The sequence below is a fragment of the Myxine glutinosa genome, chromosome 2 (assembly GCF_964187855.1).
Source record: "Myxine glutinosa chromosome 2, kmMyxGlut1.1, whole genome shotgun sequence".
NCBI lineage: Eukaryota > Metazoa > Chordata > Myxini > Myxiniformes > Myxinidae > Myxine > Myxine glutinosa.
In genome coordinates, this window is record NC_136262.1 from 144,881,115 (window position 1) to 144,901,810 (window position 20,696).

Consider the following 20,696-nt stretch of genomic DNA (forward strand, 5'->3'; position numbering starts at 1 on the left):
TTATCTTCCCCCATCCAAAACCTTGATCTTTTCTACCCCCGCTAATTTCACCCCAATTCCACTTTTTTGAAATACCAACTTCTGTCCTGGAAGTCATTGGTGTCCTTGTGTTTTATACTTCTCCCTCCACCCCCCCCCCCTTCCCATGCCTCCTCCCCCCAAGCCCTCTCCCTTCCACACATCTCCCTGCTCTCAAATGTTGTGTTTGTGTGCTTCACCTTCTCTCCCCATCTTGTTTTCCGCTCCCGCTTTTTATATATTTTGTTTGTCTGGTTGATTTGTTTGTGAAGTAAATGTTAGCTCTTTCACGAGCCTCGATTCAGTATACAAAAAAAAAAAAAAAAAAAAAAAAAAAAGGTGATAAAGGAGAGAACACAACACACTGTTGGTGGAACAGTGGGGAAAACACATGGATATGACAAGAGGATGAATGAGGGAAGACCATATCAAGGTTGCAGGCTCCTGCAAACAAAGGTTTGAGCAGGTAAGGTTAGGGGAGGGAGTGGTAAATGAGGATGGAAAAGATCATGGGTACAGATGGAAGATGACCCAAGTTGGTGGTGAACTGTCATCTTGAAATCCTGGAGAGGAGGGTGGGATTCAACAGACTTTGGTAGGAGATGCAAGGAAAGGAGTTTAACGAGCATAGAAGGGATGAGGAGATGTCAGGTGTGATATGTGAATGTATATGAAATGTGTTTGCCTGGTGGATCTCGGTAATCAATTTTTGTTCTTTTCACTAAACCTGCTCCGTCACTGTCGATTTAATGTAGGAAAAGCAACAGTGACAGCGCTTCCAGAATTAACTCCTCAATGGGGATGCTCACACGGGATCTGACAGCGCCCAATTTAACAGGGATTCATAGTTTTTTAGAAGAGGGGTAATGCACACCTGGTAACATGGTAACACAATGACTTGTGCTCTTATTGCTGTGCCTACAGCTTGTGAACGTGAAATTAGGTCACGGGCGGGGGTTCATGGCATCACCTCAATCGGCGGGATGTCTTGCCATGAAGTTGGAATCCCTGTCCAGCCATCAATGCTGTTCGAGATTGAAAGAAACAAACTCGTCCATTTGTTTATGACCTCCGAGGGCCCTATGTGGTGCGATAATAGTCAGCACCCCGCAATGTCCGAGGATCCTCTCTGGTGCGACCATGGAGTCAGCTCTCCACAATATCTGAGGGCTCTACGGTGAGACGTTGGAGTCAGCGTGCCGCAATGTCCAAGGGTCCTCTATGGTGAGACGATGGAGTCAGCTCTCTGCAACGTCCGAGGGTCCTCTCTGGTGCGACCATGGAGTCAGCTCTCAGCAATAGCTGAATGCTCTCTCCGGTGAGACGATGGAGTCAGCTTTCTGCAATGTCCGATGGCCCACTATGGTGCAATGATAGAGTCAGCATGCCGCAATGTCCGTGGGTCCTCTCTGGTGCGACCATGGAGTCAGCTCTCCACAATATCTGAGGGCTTTCTACGGTGAGACGATGGAGTCAGCTTTCTGCAATGTCCAAGGGCCCTCGATGGTGCATTGGTGCAATGATAGAGTCAACATGCCGCAATGTCCGTAGGTCCTCTCCGGTGCGACCATGGAGTCAGCTCTCCGCAACGTTCGAGGACTCTCTATCGTGAGACGATGGAGTCAGCTCTCAGCAACGTTTGAGGACTCTCTATAGTGCGAAGATGGAGTCAGCATGCCGCAATGTCCGAGGGCCCTCCACGGTGAGACGATGGAGTCGGCTTTCTGCAATGTTCATGGGTCCTCTCTGGTGCGACCATGGAGTCACCTTTCTGCAACGTTTGAGGACTCTCTATAGTGAGACGATGGAGTCAGCATGCCGCAATGTCCAAGGGCCCTCTATGGTGAGACGATGGAGTCAGCTCTCTGCAATGTCCGAGGGCCCTCTATGGTGCATGAATAGAGTTCGCGCACTGCAATGTCCGAAGGCCCTCTATGGTGAGACGATGGAGTCAGCATGCCGCAATGTCCGAGGGCCCTCTATGGTGAGACGATGGAGTCAGCACGCCGCAATGTCCGAGGGCCCTCTATGGTGCATGAATAGAGTTAGCGCGCCGCAATGTCCGAGGGCCCTCTATGGTGAGACGATGGAGTCAGCACGCCACAATGTCCGAGGGCCCTCTATGGTGCATGAATAGAGTTAGCGCGCCGCAATGTCCGAGGGCCCTCTATGGTGAGACGATGGAGTCAGCACGCCGCAATGTCTCGAGACCTGCCAGGTGTCAAGAGTTGTAACGAAGTTAGAGCACTCTGGAGCTTTACAGCTTAAGGGTTTTTATTTCTGTTTAAATAGAGTTTGGAAGATGTGATTCAGTTTCCAACTCTCTGTTTCATGAAATGTTTATACGACCAAAGGGAATTTGTTCTATTTTGTCCTTTTTATCCGCTTTCTCTACTTTATTTACTGTACAGGCGAGCAAGCTGTTTGCTTCTGACTTATTTGGTTTTGTTTTAACATTTAATTGTTTTTTCCTTCTTTTTTTGTGTATAAATAATAACAACTCGTTGAATTGTATAATCCCATTGCTCTGCTAATACCTATAATCTACACATTATCATTATTTATACATTTATTTCATAACTCTTGCGTCAGGTGTTTCAGGTATCGAAAAGTCTTGAAAGGATGAGAACGGCAGAATGAAGAGTGACCAGGGGCCATCGTCTTCGAGTAAAGAAAAGAATGAAGAACTGGTCTTGCTGGTTAAGGTCAGTGCCCATTTGTGCCAACTGAGACAGGTAATTTGTGCCAACAGACAGGTAGGAGGAAAATGGATGGAATCAACAGAACGTTCATCAAGGTGTGTAGAACTCCATTTGGAAGCAAGGATAACCTCACGTTTCAGTGTTAACCCTTCATCAGAGCAAACCCAGAGTAGTTAGGGTTAAGGTTTAGTCTCCTGGAAAGGTAGTAGCAGTGGAAATAGTAGATGTGTTTAAAATACAATTACACACCGAGTAGGATTGTGGATAGAAGGGCAGGTACATGGATGTTGACACAACTGGTGGGAGTTAGGCAGGTGTGGATGTGTGAGGACCTGTGTGAGGATCGTGCGAGTGTATACCTGTGTGTGGATTGTGATTGCTCGGAGAGGGTTTCATCAAAAGGTAAACTTGCTGTCGGTGTTTTCCTTTCCTCAACCAATAACCGTGTCCACCCAATCTTCAAAATGGGAAAAATATAACACCTTAGTGATGTCCCTATACTTTCCTCCACTGTTCTCCTCCTCCACCCTATCCCCCTCCTCCCCCATCCCGTACCTCTACTCCCACCCACACTCATCCACCATCCCACCCCCACACCACCACTACTTCCCCTCCCAACCCCTACTATGCCCCACCCCATCCAATGAAATTAAGTCGATTATTTGATGGATTAAATCAGTGGTGTGGATACAACAAAGGCATGATGAGCCAAATGACCTTCTCCCAAAGGTTTTTTTTTTTTTTTTTTTTTTTTTATACAAAATAATTAAAAGACACAGGGGCAATCAATACCCTGGTAGAATAAACAGCATACTGCATGGACTAAATGTAATTTAAACCAATTCCAGTGGTTGCTAGAAGACAGGGCAGCATGTAGAATCATACTCACATGAACAAACTCCCACACTCTCTTCAATCCCACTCCTCCCATCAGGTCTTTAAAACAGCTGTTCACCACCATCTCTTGTCTTCCCCCATCCAAAACCTTGATCTTTTCTACCCCCGTTAAAACACCCCAAATCCGCTTCTTTAAATCCCCAACTTCTTTCCTGAAATTCCTAGAAGTGTTCATTTGCTTTATACCGTGTACCCTCCCTCCTCCCCCAGATCCCCCTTCCACAGATCTACCGACGTCCTTGTTCTCTACTGTTGTTGTGCTTGTGTGCTTCCCTCTCTCCCGCTCTTGTCTCCCGCTCCCTTCATTGCATGTTTTATGTGTCTGTGCATGTTTTCATGTTCAATGTGTTCGCTCTTACTCGAGCCTCGATTCTGTATACCAAAAAAAAAAAAAAAATCATAAGACTTTAAACAAACAAACAAACAAAAAATACCTATTTTGGGGGTAAACCCCCGCCATCCCTCAACCCCGTATATCTCCTCAGACCTCAATTTTTCTAATGCCTTGAACAAATATTGGTATATCATGGGTGGTGAAGGTTGTGTTAAACAGTTAAAGTTTCATTGAAATTTTTTTTTTTTTTTTTTAATGCCGTGAACAAATTTTAGTCACAACACAACAAATTTCATTTGTACCAAGTTTGGTCACAATCCCATCAGCGGCTTCGGAGAAGAAGTTGCAAGTGTTTACGGACGGACGGACGGACGGACTGACGGATGGACTGACGGACAGACGACGCGCCATCGCATAAACTCCCCTGAACTTCATTCCAGGTGAGCTAATGAAAGGCAGAAATATCTAATTTACATAAGTATTCAACCCCTGAGTCAATACTTTGTAGAAGCACCATTGGCAGCGATTACAGTTTTGAGTGTTCTTGGGTGTGTCTGTATCATCTTTGCACATCCGAATTTGGGAAGTTTCACCCATTCTTCGTTTCAGATTTGCTCAAGCTCTGTCAAGTTGGATGGGGAGCGCTGGTGAAGAGCAATCTGCAAGTCTTTCCACAGATTCTCAATGGGATTCAAGCCTGGGCTTTGGCTAGGCCACTCGAGGACTTAAACGATCTTGTTCTGAAGACATTCCTGTGTTGCTTTGCCTGTATGCTTGGGGTCATTGTCCTCTTGGAACGTAAATCTTTGCCACAGTCTAATAAGGTATTTTTCACTCTTAAGCAGATTTTCCTCAAGGATTTGCCTGTATTTGGCTTCATTCATTGCTCCCTCTGTTGTCACAAGTCTCCCAGTCCCTGCCACTGAAAAGCATCCCCATAGCATGATGCTACCATCACCATGCTTCACGGTAGGATGGTGGTAGATGGGTGATGAGCTGTGCTCGGTTTCTGTCAGACATAGTGCTTTGCATTCAGGCCAAAGAGTTCAATTTTCGTCTTATCAGACCACAGAATCTTTTGCTCATGCGCTGAGTCTTTTATATGCCTTTTTGCAAACTCCAGGTGTACTGTCACGTGCCTTTCTCTCACGAGTGGCTTGTGTCTGGCCATTCTCCCATAAAGCCTAGATTTGTGAAGGGCTGCAGAGAATGTTATCCTTCTGGCAGGTTCTCTCATCTCAGCCAAGGAAATTTGTAGTTCTGTCAGAGTGGTCATTGGGTTCTTGGTCACCTCCTTGATCAAGGTCCTTCTTGCCTGATTGCTCAGTTTGGTCGTACAGCCAGCTCTAGGAAGAGTCTGAGGAGTTCCATATTCTTTCTATTTCCTGATGATGTAGCTCAATGTGCTCTTGCAAACTTTCGACCTAGAAATTGTTTTATACCCTTCCCCAGATCTATGCCTCCTCTGAATTCTATCTTGGAGTTCAACAGACAGTTCCTTGTACTTCATGGTAGAGGTTCTTCTCTGACATGCACTGTCAGTTGTGGGACCTCATGTAGAAAGGTGCTTTTCTTTCTACATCATTTCCAATCAATTGACTTGGCCACAGGTGGACTCCAATCAAGTTATAGAGACATCTCAAGGATGATTAAAGGAAATTGGATGCACCTGAGCTCAATTTGACATGTCATAGCAAAGGGTTTGAGTACTTATTGACTCGAGACATTTCAGCATTTCATTTTTATTTTTTTTGTAAAATTGTCCATGAAAAATGCCACTTTGACATTGTGAGGTATTTTGTGTAGATCAGTGACAAAAAATCTCCGTTTAATCAATTTTAAATTCAGGTTGTAACACAAAATGTGAAAAAGTCAAGGGGTGTGAATACTGTCGCGTGACTACCTTGTGTGGTGATCACCATAGGGTAGCATGGATGACCAAACGAGCTGTTACGAGCCAAGGCGTTCAATCAAATTGCGGATAATACCCTTGGGGGAGCACGAGGGAGAGAGGAAACCGGAGCCTTACCTGAACGGCTTCCCCGATGCAGTCTTCACTTGTAATAAATAAACTCACACGAAACGAATTTTAAATGTACATAAATAAATACTGGATTTATTAGGAAATTGCCGGTACAAAATAGAACACGGTAACACTAAAATTTCTATATGGAGCGCTCCCACACACAGAATCAAATACGGACAATGGGAAATAGAACGGTAAAAGCAAAACGTGTTATTTAATTGCACTTAGTTTTACTCGACCGGTGCATCTCGTCAGAACTCGTCCAGGCCTTCGCGGTAAAATGCGCTCACTCTTTGGCGGGAACCGCTCATTCGTTGGCGGGAACCCAGGCCTCTCTGTGTGTCGCACTGCAGCGAGCCAGCAGCGCTCGTCCGCCCGTCGCTCTTGCCTGGAAAGCTGCGGCTCTTCCTGCTCACGATCACCAGCAAGATATCGGCGCACGGCCGCCCGCGATGAAATCCAAAATCAGAGAAGAACCAGAAGGGCGTTGATGCAGAATGAATGAATATTGAATGAATGATCGTTTTAAGGCCATTTTCCCCGCTAGAGCGGGGGTTAGCCTTGTGGGCCCCATGACAATCATGGTTCCCTGTTTGAGGCAATGTTTTTATGGCCGGATGCCCTTCCTGACGCCAACCCGTGGTCGCCTCTTACGATGCGCAGGGATACGGTGTACCTATTCTAAACTGGGGTACACACCGTGATCATTCATCCCAGCAAGCTGGTACTCAATTTGCCGACCTCGGAAGGATGACAGGCCGAGTCAACCCCCCTGGCGTTAATTCAGCGATCGACCGGGATTCGAACCCAGGATCCTCGGATCCCAAGCCGGCACCCTAACCGCTAAGCCAACACCAGGCAGAGAGAGATAAAAATGCAATCGTTCACCAACAAAGTTCAAAACGAGCAGGCGCAAGAGGGAATCGGTCAGAGTCAGGAGCCAAGGAGAAGAGAACAGAGAATGTCCGCTACTGTGTCAAGCCAAGAAGAAGAGCGAAGAGAAGAAATGTCCGTTAGCGCGTTCATTTATCACCCAGGCTCTGACATCATCTGGAGTGCTTCGCCAATCAGCGAGTCGCTCCCTACCAGTCCGTTCCTGCTCCTATCAGCAAGTCCCATCTTACCCCGGCCTTGTGCCAATGAAAACCCCCACCAATCACTGCCCTTCTGGGTGTGGCCCTCGGCCCCCCATCCTGTGCGCTTCCAAAGTCAATGTCATCAGCGGCAGCACTCAATGTCCTGGCTTCCGGTAGGTTTTATTATTAGTGAGCTGTTTAATGGGCGATTTTGGCTGGTGTCTATGTAGTTTGGTGCCAAAAGGGACATAGGAAATTAATTACAGAGGTATAGGAAACATAGGAAATTAGGAAATTACAACCCGAACATACAAGGGATAAATTACCCACAATCCCTGAGCTAATTAACATACCCCACTCTTCATAATGGGGACGAAGATACACCTTACATGACATCCTGGCTAATACAAATTCCCCACTTATAACATGGTGGTTCTTCTTCTTCATCGGGACATTCGGAGCATGCCAATTTATGCAAATCTACCTGGTCTATGGTATCCCTACCCCCTACAAATGCAACAATACTTTCTGAAGGCACTGTATTTCGTTTTTTGCCATATCCTTTAATGGTGAAGAATCACTTGATAATTTAAAAAATTCTCGTATCTGGATCCGTATTCGGATTTTCACCAAAGTCGAATCAATTCGTCCTTGTCTCACACACAACTTGTCCACCAAGTTTCGTGTCAATCTGTCCATAACTCTTGAGATATCGTGCTGCACACTATATCGGTTTTTGCCCCATCACTCCACTGTGAAGAAGCACCTAAAAAATTATCTGATCCGGATTCGAATCTCCACCAAAATTGAATCTATTCGTCCTTGTCACACACCCAACCCTACCAAGGTTTGTCCAAATCCATCCAAAACTTTTTGAGATATCGTGCTATTTGTCATTTTTGGCCCTATCACTCAATGGTGAAGAAAAAAAAAATTCTCATTTTAAGGCAATTTTCCCTGCTAGAGCGGGGGTTAGCCTTGCGGGCCCCATGACAATCATCATGGTTCCCTTTTTGAGGCAATGTTTTTTTTTATGGCCAGATGCCCTTCCTGACGCCAACCCTTTTAGTTGCCTCTTATGGCATGCAGGGATACGGTGTACCTATTCTAAAAATATTCTAAACCGGGGCACACACTGGCATGGTGAAGAATCACCTAAAAATTCTCTGATCTGGATCCGGATTCGAATCTTCATCAAAATTGAATTAAACTCATCCTTGTCACACACCCACCTCTCCACCAAATTTCATCCAAATAATTCCACAACTTTTTGAGATATATCCTGTTCACAGACAGACAGGTGTGAAAACATAAGCTCTACCCACCTTCGGCGGTGGAGGTCACTATAAATTACAGTCACGTGAAAAAGTAAGTACACCCCATGTAAAGTTTTGACTTTTTCAACATACAGCTATTTGATCGTCATTTCAACAATATTGATAGATAAAGGTGATATAATATAACAAATATCATGAAATATTTACATTTTGTAGTCCATTGTATAATTTAAATAAACATAAATGCAAATTTCGCATGTGGAAAAAGTAAGTACTCTGGTCTCTTCACCTCAACACCGTTAGTACCCTCACCTACGTTACCTCACCTTCAGTAAATGACTGTTCAGTACCCTCACCTGAATCCCCTTCAGTGGACGACTCTTTAGCACCCTCACCTGTGTCCCCTGCGGTGGACAACCCTTCAGCACCCACACCTGCATCCTCTTCAGCGGAGTTCATTGGATTCCGACTCCATCATCATCATCATCACATCAAAAGTACCGTCAATAAAAATTGTTTACAGTACTATTCATGCGTTGTGTGGAAACTTCCATTTCCAAAATGAATGAGACGGGAGAGGAGCGAGGGGTTGGAGAGCGAGGAGCGAGGGGTTGGAGAGCGAGGAGCTAGGGGTTGGAGAGCGAGGGGTTGGAGAGCGAGGAGCGAGGGGCGAGGGGTTGGAGAGCGAGGAGCTAGGGGTTGGAGAGCGAGGGGTTGGAGAGCAAGGTGCTCGGGGTTGGAGAGCGAGGGGTTGGACAGCGAGAAGCTAGGGGTTGGACAGCTCGGAGCTCAGGGTTATAGAGCGAGGAGCTAGGGGTTGGAGAGCGAGGAGCTTGGGGTTGGAGAGCAAGGAGCTCGGGGTTGGAGAGTGATGAGCTAGGGGTTGGAGAGTGATGAGCTAGGGGTTGGAGAGTGATGAGCTAGGGGTTGGAGAGTGAGGGGCTAGGGGTTGGAGAGGAGCGAGAAATTGGAGAGGAGTGAGGGGTGGGAGAGTGAGGAGCGAGGGGTTGGAGAGTGAGGAGCTAGGGGTTGGAGAGTGAGGAGCGAGGGGTTGGAGAGTGAGGACCTAGGGGTTGGAGAGTGAGGAGCTAGGGGTTGGAGAGTGAGGAGCTAGGGGTTGGAGAGTGAGGAGCTAGGGGTTGGAGAGTGAGGAGTTAGGGGTTGGAGAGTGATGAGCTAGGGGTTGGAGAGGAGCGAGAAATTGGAGAGGAGTGAGGGGTTGGAGAGTGAGGAGCGAGGAGTTGGAGAGCGAGGAGCGAGGGGTTGGAGAGTGAGGTGCTAGGGGTTGGAGAGGAGTGAGAAATTGGAGAGGAGTGAGGGGTTGGAGAGTGAGGAGCGAGGAGTTGGAGAGCGAGGGGTTGGAGAGCGAGGAGCGAGGGGTTGGAGAGCGAGGGGTTGGAGAGCGAGGATCTAGGGGTTCGAGAGCGAGGAGCTAGGGGTTGGAGAGCGAGGAGCTAGGGGTTGGAGAGCGAGGGGTTGGAGGGCGAGGGGCTAGGGGTTGGAGAGTGAGGAGCAAGGAGATGGAGTGAGAGCCGATTGGAGTGGAGAGTGAGGAGCAATTGGAGAGGAGAGTGAGGAGCAATTGGAGAGGAGAGTGAGGAGCGTTTGGAGAGGAGAGTGAGGAGCGTTTGGAGAGGAGAGTGAGGAGCGATTGGAGAGGAGAGTGAGGAGTGATTGGAGAGGAGTGTGAGGGATTGGAGAGGAGTGTGAGGGATTGGAGAGGAGTGTGAGGAGGTATGGGAGGGGAGTGTGAGGAGGAGAGGGATTGGAGAGGTGTGAGGGTGGAGAGAGGAGAGTGTCAGGTGGAGAGGAGTGAGGGGATCACATATGATGTGAAATAAATAAATTGTGTTCATTGCACCATTTCTGGATCTGATGAATTGCCAGTAACCATTTTGTAAAATTTAATGTGCAGCATCTAAATCAAGACGTCCCTGGTGTTTGGCTAGCGGCTAGGGTGCCAGCTTAGGATCCAAGGATCCTGGGTTCGAATCCCGGTCGATCGCTGAATTAATGCCAGGTGGGTTGACTCAGCCTGTCATCCTTCCGAGGTCGGCAAATTGAGTACCAGTACACTGGTAATTCCCTGTTTATCGTAAAAAGGCGACAAACAGGGTTGGCGGCAGGAAGGGCATCCGGCCGTAAAACATTGCTTCAAAAAGGGGACCAAAAAACAACAACAACCACGGTCCCCGAAAAGGCCAACCCCCACTTTGCGGGAAAAAATGGCCTCTAAACGGTGGTATGTGTATGTGGTATCTAAATCAAGACGTCCAAATGTCACACACGCCCATGCCCGTGGGATTCCCATGGGTGACCCCACTAGTATATATATATATATATATTGTTACTGATCGCGGTTTAGATGTTATGATGGGCCGAGCGAAGGCTTCGCGACCGAACAGTTACTCCCCGATTAGAACCCAAACGTTGGCCGGATCGCACCGCAGCTAGTCAATAGGGAAAAGACAAAGGCGACGAATGCAAAGAGGAAAACGAAGGCAAAGAAAGGTTTGGAAATACTACTGAATTTATTGACTATTTACACACAAGCAAAAAGAAAGCAGTCACGTTTATTTACAAGCACATAAGACGCAGGTGACACAGGGAAAATACTAGCTTACCTACAGTCTTAATTAACCCAGGACAGAACAAACAAAAGACAGACTCATGCGGGGAATGACAGGAATGGCAGGAGGTGGATGGCTGGAGGTGAACGCTTGGTGGAGCCAACGCCGAGCTTGGTGGAGCTTTGGTGGAGGTGAACGCTTGGTGGAGCCAACGCGGAGCTTGGTGGAGCCTTGGTGGAGGTGAACGCTTGGTGGAGCCAACGCGGAGCTTGGGGGGTTGGTGTGACGGGTTCTCTCTCCTTCCCTCACAAGCTTCAGGACTCTTTCTCTCTCTTTCTTAGTCCCACCCAGTCCAACAACTTCCTCTCTTGCTTAGTCCAACTCAAGGCCTTCCTGTCTTCTGATCTCCTCCCTCCTCGACTCCTCACCGCAACCAACGCAACCACTGACCGCCACCACCGACTCCTCACCGCAACCAACTGACCACCGACTCCACTGACTGACTCTTCACGACTCTCTCTTGACGACCAACTCTTTGTGACCAACTCTTTGTGACCAACTCTTTGTGACCAACTCTCTCTGGCAACCGACTCTCTGCTTCCTGCGTGCACGCCTTTATAACGCCTCCGGCGATTAAGCCGCCGGCCTTCAGGACACGCCCATCGGGGTGCTCACCTCGGCCCTGGTTGGTCATGCGACCCTCTGGCTCCGCCCTTGATGACGACGGGCGAGCACGCCTTTCTTCCCCTCTATGACGAGGTGGAGACACGCCTTTCTTCTCCGACCCTGCCTCGTGGTCAATGGCGGTTATTGGAGGGGAGGTAATATGGGCAATCGAGGCTCGGCAATGACGAGAGGGGATGTGAAGGAAATGGGGATTTTGGGGATGGGAATGAAAGGGGATCTATTCTCTTTCACTGGTGCAATGGAGTACTTCAATTAATGGGAGACACAGCCTTACCCTAAAACACAGAATAAGAGATAACTATCAACAGGGGTATTCTATTACTTGGCTGATGTGTATGCTTGTGGACTAATTATGGGATGCCCTTTCACCTTTACACAGCTCCGGAGGTAGGGGGGCGCAGAATAAACAATAATAATAATAATACAGCACACAATCAAAAAAAAATACAGTCCTCATCTCCGCAACACTGCACCCTCCTCCTCTTAGGCACGACCCGGGCCTACAACTTTTATTTTTAGTGTGACACGTAGGTGTAGTTCCCTCTATTTTTAACCTGACCCTGAGTGCGACAGTTTTAAAACATAAATAAATGTGTCCCGCTGCTCCATTGCACCCTGCCTAACAGACTTACGCCCACAGTTAACCGAATTGCGGAATGGTCTTCAAACTATACACTGACGGTGGGGAGCATTATTTACACTTGACGCTACTTTTATTTACAAGACTAACCCAGGACCTGTAATTGTTCTTTCTGGGGGGGAGACAGTCTGCTCTGCATCGACGCACCATGAAAGCACCCAAAAACGCACCAAGACACACCCAAGCACCAATCGGTGCAGTCACCATTGTTCATCAATAAAATAAAGCCAACAAACCCAAACCCTGCAGGTGTTTCTTGCTCTTCGGCTCCCTCTGCTGGTTATTATTATTTTCCTGGTGTTGTCATCTTCCCTTGCTGGCGGCCTATTTGCAATAAAAGAATGCACCTAACGTGTCCGTTTTTATTTTATTTATGGCCCACAGGGCCGACTACGTGTGGTTCACCTGTGGGGCATCGGTGCCCTGTGGCCAAGGTCCGCCAGCAAGATTTCGGGCCCTCATGGCCGGTTCCAGCAGAGGGGCCATGCCCCAACCCATGGGGTCCATAGGTGGTGCTCGATGCAGACAGCTGGTTCTGAGAGTGCCGGGCGCACAATGGCCGACCCACGCACGCTCCCCTCGGCACCCAGTGGCGCACAGGTCATGTGGGAGACAAAAGGGGAAAGACAATTGAGCGAGGGGTAAGGTCACAAGGGTACACATCAATAAGGCAATGCAAGGCGAAATGCGTACGGAGGGCGAAGTGAGAAAGCTCGTCCCTACCGTACGTCACCCCCCTGTCACCTACCCTACCCTTGCCCTTACCCCATATGTACAAAAATCTACACATTTACAAATTCGTCACTACTGTCACGTCTTCCCCATATTTCCCCTATACCAAATTCGTCTCCACAATCCCTCTACTTCAAAATTTGCCATCACCAATTCATCATCAAGCCTCATAAGGAGGGAGAGATGGAACATCAAAGCACAATGTAAACACCCACGTCATGATGCGTCTCACAATCCAAAACATTTGCATCAAAAATAATTAAACATGGCATGGTGCGGAGTTCCTGTCACCTCAGGTGAGTGGATGCAGATGGTGCGAGGAGACTTCATCCTAACTACTTTCTAAATGACATTAACACACTTTACACTACCCGGGGTATTTCCCTGCCAATCCATTGGCCACTTACACTATGGGTTCTAAAAACCAATTCCCATTGACCAAACTGTGGTGCTTCTCAATTTGGGGTCTCACTCCCCCGATTCATCTCCCGGTGCCTTCGCACAATTTCTGGGCTGCGACGTGTAGCTCTCCCAGCAGGTCTACCCACCTGCACACCTCCACCACTGCAGTTGCCACCCGAGCTTACCCAGCTCCTCACCCCAACCTAACTAACTGGGGAAGGCCCTCTCCTGGCTCTGTCACCCCACTGGTGCCCTCTGGCACTGGGCTACCCGGGTCCGTCCTCCGGATCCTCGGGCCCCATCCACAACAACTACTACCGGCTCCCAGAGCCCACCCGCGGCCTCACCTGGCCGACATCCTCACAGTGGTGGAGTGCCCAAACCAACTACACACACTAACAGGCTACACGCCCAGCCATTTCCACAACACTAATGCACCCATCCAAATACCATTCTTTCACCTCGCACCACAGATGCCAATATCCAACCACAATTTACCTGTACCCTCTACCTAACACTTACACTACGCGCCCCGGGTATCCGTGATGGGGGTCCACTCTTCCCCCATTCACACCTTCGCACCATCCACTCCACTCCACAATTTCCACCATACTCACTCCACGACCATCCATTCCAATACTCCATACCATTTATTCCATACACCTGTCCTCCATTCACCTGTCGTTGCACACCTGTGCAATCATACCTGGTGCCACCTGCACCCTCCTCCTCTTCCTAGACCATTTGGTCAGCACAACACGCAATCACTACCACTCACTCATACACTGCTCCACACACCTGTTCAGTTGCACACCTGTGCAATCACACCTGTTCAATCTTCAAACACACGGCATCATCTCAGCTAACTACTCCCCTCTGAAACTTGCGCTTCCCAGTCGTCCCTTTAAACTATTGCGCTCCCTCGTCATTATCATCCATACTAATCTACCTGCGTCCCCACTACAGGTATCAGTCACTAACTAACCTTAACGTCACCTAATGTCATCTTCGCTAGATCCCTACAATATAACCTAACCCACCCGGGCTAGTTTTCACTGCCATACACCCCATAAGCTATAGCGCATTTGCCCCACCTGTGAGGGATGGTGGATTTGCCATCCCACCACATCGGGGGTCTCTCACTATAAATTTTGTTCGTCCAAATTCCAACCAATTCAAAAAATTTCCATTTACTGCCAATTCTACCCACTATTATAAATTTCGTATCAAATCACTATCACTATCACTATCACCATCATCACAGTCCACTATATCCTAGCCTCGGTGCGTCGTGACATCATTAAACTCGGTTCGTAAAGCCGAGCAATGAATTCGGGTGGTTTGGTCGCCTGCAGGTTGAATCCGTCCGGCTTTCGGTTCAAGGGAGGTGGTTTGGTTGGACCGAGATTCCACGCACCATCTCGGCGCGGCACCTTGCGGTCCCGGGCCCGATGGCTCAATCTCCCCCGGTCGGAACCCCGTCCCCACGAGGGGGCACCGTTCCGCTTCCTCCCACTCGCCCTTGAACCGGACCGGTCGCCTCGCCCGACAAAGCCCGGACTCGACCGTGCGGGGCGGGGCCAAGCCCGAATCGGCAACGACGCTTCGAAGAGAAGCGACGCAGCATCGACCCGCGCCGGGCCTCGCACCCAACAAAGCACCCCTCGCACCGAGTGCTCGCATCGGCTATCCGTCGCCCTAACCGCTAACCCGGTTACCGTCGATGCTTCACCGGCATGCTCACAAGCATACGCTACCCCTTTCACCCTCACAAAACCCGGCGTTCCAACGCCGTCCGTACATTCCACCAACGCTCTCCCTGTTACACACCACACCTCTCGCGCACACTCTTGCGCACACTTTGGTCCACACCTCTCCTCCGTTACGTCCTCCGTAACACTCACCATGGGCGTGCACTCTTGCATCCACCCACTAACGCGCTCGGATGGGCTCTCCCACACTCGCGCCATGACCAATTCAGGTGTGCTTTCTCGCACACGTTCCACCACCACCTTACTCTCCGTGTCACACTCACCCTCGCACGTACACTCCGTATTGCTCTCACTCCCTGTGTCACACCCCGTACACACCGACGTGCATTCTCGCTCGCACTCGGTTTCACTCCCACACTTTATAACACACCCACTCGCCGACGCACACTTTTTCCTCCCACGCGTGCCATTTCCACTCACACGGGACCCTTCACCAACGCCCGGATGCTTCCTCGATCCCAAGCGCGCGAAAATTCTTTTGTCGCTAAACATCCTCTTACAAAATCTCCCAGCACAATACACAACAGCACGTCTCACCTTCGGGGTTCTTCTTCCTCCCTGCACCAAAACCTGCAAACTTCCATTTGGATTAGCGAGTACAGCATCAGGATGTGCATTTAGACTTTGAGCAATTTCCATTCCTTCCTCCGATTGTTGCTCTTTTAACTTTAAGTCCCCGGTCTCTCCAATTTCAACTATACCCATAATTTCTTTGTTCACCTCGACGACCGTTGGCTTTAATAAAACACCCTCTACCTCATCGGTCGCCGGCTTTTCCAAACCCCGTGTCGCGATTTCTACCCCCGTCATTGTACCCGTGCTTTCCTCCGCTTCGCTCAACCAGCGCTTTTCGACCCGCTTTACCTCCTCGTGCACCCCTGGGACCCTTTCACCCAACTTGCGGTCTCTGTCCCTCTGCTCCCTTTCCTCCCTATCGGCCCTCATTCCGTTCGTTGTTGCTTCCATTTGGTTTCCCAATCCGTTCGTTATTGCTTCCATTTGGTTTCCCCATTGTTCCATTTTATCACTCAATTTTTTAAGACCGTCATTCTCCCGTTTCATTCCCGCCATGATTTGGGCCATAACAAATCGCATGTACTCCGGCATCTCTGGCTCGGCTGCCGCGACCACGGGCGCGGCTAAATTTGGTGCCGCATTAACCATGTGCGCGAGGACGCCATTTTGTGCGCCTGATACCCCCTCAACCACACCTTCACTCTCCTCCACCATTTTCCCCACTTCTTCCCTGGGGTCCTGGGTCGATTCTACCCCGTCTATCTCTCCCACCGGCATCCCGTCGCCTTGACCAGCCATGGCGCGATTTCAAAATTCGGGTTTTGTAAAACAAAACAAATTTCGTCCGCTCCAAATTTTGACCAAATTTTTTTTTAGATGTTTTAAAAAAAAATTTGGTTCGGGCCCCGAATCTCACTCCCAGACACCAATTGTTACTTAATAACACAATTGGTGTTCCAAAATTTGGGCCTAACAAATTTAGTCCCAGGTCCGAATCCAACTCCTGACAACCAATTGTTACTGATCGCGGTTTAGATGTTATGATGGGCCGAGCGAAGGCTCCGCGACCGAACAGTTACTCCCCGATTAGAACCCAAACGTTGGCCGGATCGCACCGCAGCTAGTCAATAGGGAAAAGACAAAGGCGACGAATGCAAAGAGGAAAACGAAGGCAAAGAAAGGTTTGGAAATACTACTGAATTTATTGACTATTTACACACAAGCAAAAAGAAAGCAGTCACGTTTATTTACAAGCACATAAGACGCAGGTGACACAGGGAAAATACTAGCTTACCTACAGTCTTAATTAACCCAGGACAGAACAAACAAAAGACAGACTCACGCGGGGAATGACAGGAATGGCAGGAGGTGGATGGCTGGAGGTGAACGCTTGGTGGAGCCAACGCGGAGCTTGGTGGAGCTTTGGTGGAGGTGAACGCTTGGTGGAGCCAACGCGGAGCTTGGTGGAGCCTTGGTGGAGGTGAACGCTTGGTGGAGCCAACGCGGAGCTTGGGGGGTTGGTGTGACGGGTTCTCTCTCCTTCCCTCACAAGCTTCAGGACTCTTTCTCTCTCTTTCTTAGTCCCACCCAGTCCAACAACTTCCTCTCTTGCTTAGTCCAACTCAAGGCCTTCCTGTCTTCTGATCTCCTCCCTCCTCGACTCCTCACCGCAACCAACGCAACCACTGACCGCCACCACCGACTCCTCACCGCAACCAACTGACCACCGACTCCACTGACTGACTCTTCACGACTCTCTCTTGACGACCAACTCTTTGTGACCAACTCTTTGTGACCAACTCTTTGTGACCAACTCTCTCTGGCAACCGACTCTCTGCTTCCTGCGTGCACGCCTTTATAACGCCTCCGGCGATTAAGCCGCCGGCCTTCAGGACACGCCCATCGGGGTGCTCACCTCGGCCCTGGTTGGTCATGCGACCCTCTGGCTCCGCCCTTGATGACGACGGGCGGGCACGCCTTTCTTCCCCTCTATGACGAGGTGGAGACACGCCTTTCTTCTCCGACCCTGCCTCGTGGTCAATGGCGGTTATTGGAGGGGAGGTAATGCTCGGCAATGACGAGAGGGGATGTGAAGGAAATGGGGATTTTGGGGATGGGAATGAAAGGGGATCTATTCTCTTTCACTGGTGCAATGGAGTACTTCAATTAATGGGAGACACAGCCTTACCCTAAAACACAGAATAAGAGATAACTATCAACAGGGGTATTCTATTACTTGGCTGATGTGTATGCTTGTGGACTAATTATGGGATGCCCTTTCACCTTTACACAGCTCCGGAGGTAGGGGGGCGCAGAATAAACAATAATAATAATAATACAGCACACAATCAAAAAAAAATACAGTCCTCATCTCCGCAACAATATATATATTGTTACGGATTCGTTACTTCCAACTTTGTGGTTGTCATCCACTTGAAGCATTTTTAGTTTCATGTATTATTATTGTTACAGTTTCGGTGTGAAATTGTCTTCAAAGGTAAAATTAGTGTTTCAAAAGAAAAACGAAATGGATCGGGAGAAACCGGAAGAGGAGGAAGAAGAGGCTGGAGCGGATCAAGTGAGATCAGGAAAGAAAGGCCGATCTGCTTTGAGGTGTCGAGCGGACGCTGGTGGACGTTTGTCACGAGCGAATATTGGTTTCCCCAGGAAAGGGATTCCTGTGACAGTGTCGTTATTGCTGGGGCAGATAAATCTGCGTGATGGGTTTTTCTGTTGGTTCCGAAAGTGAATCATCGCGGGAGAGCCGGTACGCCTCCATTACGGGCCAGTCCGCCATTTCACCTCGCACCAGCCATTTCACCTCGCACCAGCCGGTTCTCGTGTGTGTCGTGGATTTCGCTTGGGAATTCACGGTTCTCCGCTTGGGAACTGCTGTTCGTTCATGTCAGCGTCATTGTCTGGTGAACCGAAGGTGTGAATTCCCAGTCGCCTTTTGGGTGAACTTTTGCCTGACCGACGTCGGCCCGACACCGCACCCAGCGGCTCTTCTGCAGCGTCGACTGTCGGCCGTCCTGGGTTCAGGTCTCGGTGCGACCTTTTTTCTTGTGATCCCCGGAGCGTGGATTGACTTTGACCTGGTGTCGTGACAGTGACTTTGGGGGTGTTACAGTTAGCTCACGTGGAGTACCGTGAGTTATTGAGTTAAGAAACTGGTGGTACCATCATAGGAATTATATGGTGTTTGCTGTGCAATTGAGGTTTTCTTGTACTTGCACAAGTTGTTATTATTGTGCGATATTAATACAATACTTCGTTTTTGGTATCGATTGATTGGTGTGGTTTCACCATTGTTCATTAAAAAAATAAAAAAAAATAAAAAATACACAATAGCACATCTTTCTGATGTGACTCCTTTTGGGGCTCAGAGGTACACCGTGACCGGGGTTTGGGGAGGAGCACGTGACACTTGTCAAAAGTTTTCATTTATATATACAGTATATGGTATTTCTTATACAAGAGCTGAGGTCATTGAAGAGTGAAGAGACTAAAGCCACAAAAGGGTGTAAAGAGGCCACAAATTAACAGTAAGGCAACAGGTGGACACTAAGCAAGGAAATGAGAGAGAGAGAGAGAGAGAAAGAAAGAAAGAAAGAAAGAAAGAAAGAAAGAAAGAAAGAAAGAGAAAGAAAAAGAAAAAAAGAGAAAAAAAGAATATTATCATCCTGCAAGTTGGGTGAGCGGTGTGTGAGGAGGAGGTGGGCTTATGGGAAAGAAAGGATCATGGGTATGGACGGTGGATATGCATTCAATTTGACCACTGACAGTATGTGAAAATACAGCAAATCCACTGATCTATACATCCACCTAGGTTTTGTGATCCTGATGACAAACGCAATATGATGACTGGTTAGAGCGACTCTAAGATGTGGTACCTTATGACATTTATTTATTTACAGGCAAAATGAAATGCTCAGGGATGCAACCCAAAATATTTTCTTACGTTGCGTAATGTTCAACCTCCATTTTGTTATCATTGGAAATTTCCATTGTTAAATCACCCGTTTTATTCAACAGGGTCGCCACACTATGTTTTTAGTAGCGGCTGATAATATTTTGACACTTTTTGCGGAATTACAGTAAAATTTTCATTACAACAAAATATAAAACCAACACTTTATCAAGCTGTAAATCTGTAAGGTTTAACAACTTACAGATGCCTCCAAAATGTCCTTTGTTCACAACAGTTGATGCTCAACGGACATAAAGTATGAGATTTTAAAAGTGTATCACACATCATTATGATTTATGGGCTATTCTTCATTCATCCTCTTCCTCTCTCTTCACATTCGAATCCCACCTCTTATACCAAACCTAAAGCCAATGTAATCAGACACAAGTTCAATCTGGCACCATGTTGTGATCCGCACTTGGCGTGTTTCCATCCTTACGTTTTATTTTTAAAATCCGACACAGCAATTATTGCAAATTGTTTCAATCAGCAGTTTTCTTGTTTTTTGGGGGGTTTGTTAATTAATTGATCAATAAATTAAAGTGTTCAGTTTTAAGAACAAGTTTTGAATCTCAAAAATATGAGATGCTACTGGGAGCCACTGACTTCATGGCACAGGATCGATTTTGATTGTTCTGAGATGGTGATTGAGTGTCGATGAAATGCTGTGGTTTTACTTCCTGTCTGTGCCATACAATGTAACCACAGTGTGGCACTGTTCAACCGTTCCTCACTTATTCGCTCTTTACATTTTAAATCGCCGTTTCAAATAAGAAAACCAGCTGCTTCCTTGGGCCTCTATCCGATCAAGTATATTCCTGTTCATCAGGTTGAGTTACGAACGGTTGGGAATTGATTAACTCAACCTATATGGTTTCGTGGACTTTTTCTTTTTACAATACTACATTGGTTTACAATGAAGAGGAATTATTCGCTTTTAATTTTTATTGTCATGCAATGGATAAGTAAATAAGGGATTTTTGGTTCAAATAAAGTGTCGCATCAATCAGTTTCCCTTACACCATGTTTAAACTGGACAACCTTATTATAATGGAGCAAACATGTATGGCTATGGGT

At 47.9% G+C, this 20,696-nt stretch overlaps 1 protein-coding gene across 1 annotated transcript; it reads left to right on the plus strand.

Annotated features, from left to right (window-relative positions):
- The first annotated feature begins 2,524 nt into the window (after positions 1-2,524).
- On the plus strand, positions 2,525-18,972 carry LOC144890666 (uncharacterized). The gene is made up of 2 exons (XM_078771781.1): positions 2,525-2,723; positions 18,168-18,972. Exon 2 carries the CDS (start codon positions 18,370-18,372, stop codon positions 18,754-18,756), a length of 387 nt encoding a protein of 128 aa, XP_078627907.1. The 5' UTR covers positions 2,525-2,723; positions 18,168-18,369; the 3' UTR covers positions 18,757-18,972.
- The last annotated feature ends 1,724 nt before the right edge of the window (positions 18,973-20,696 follow it).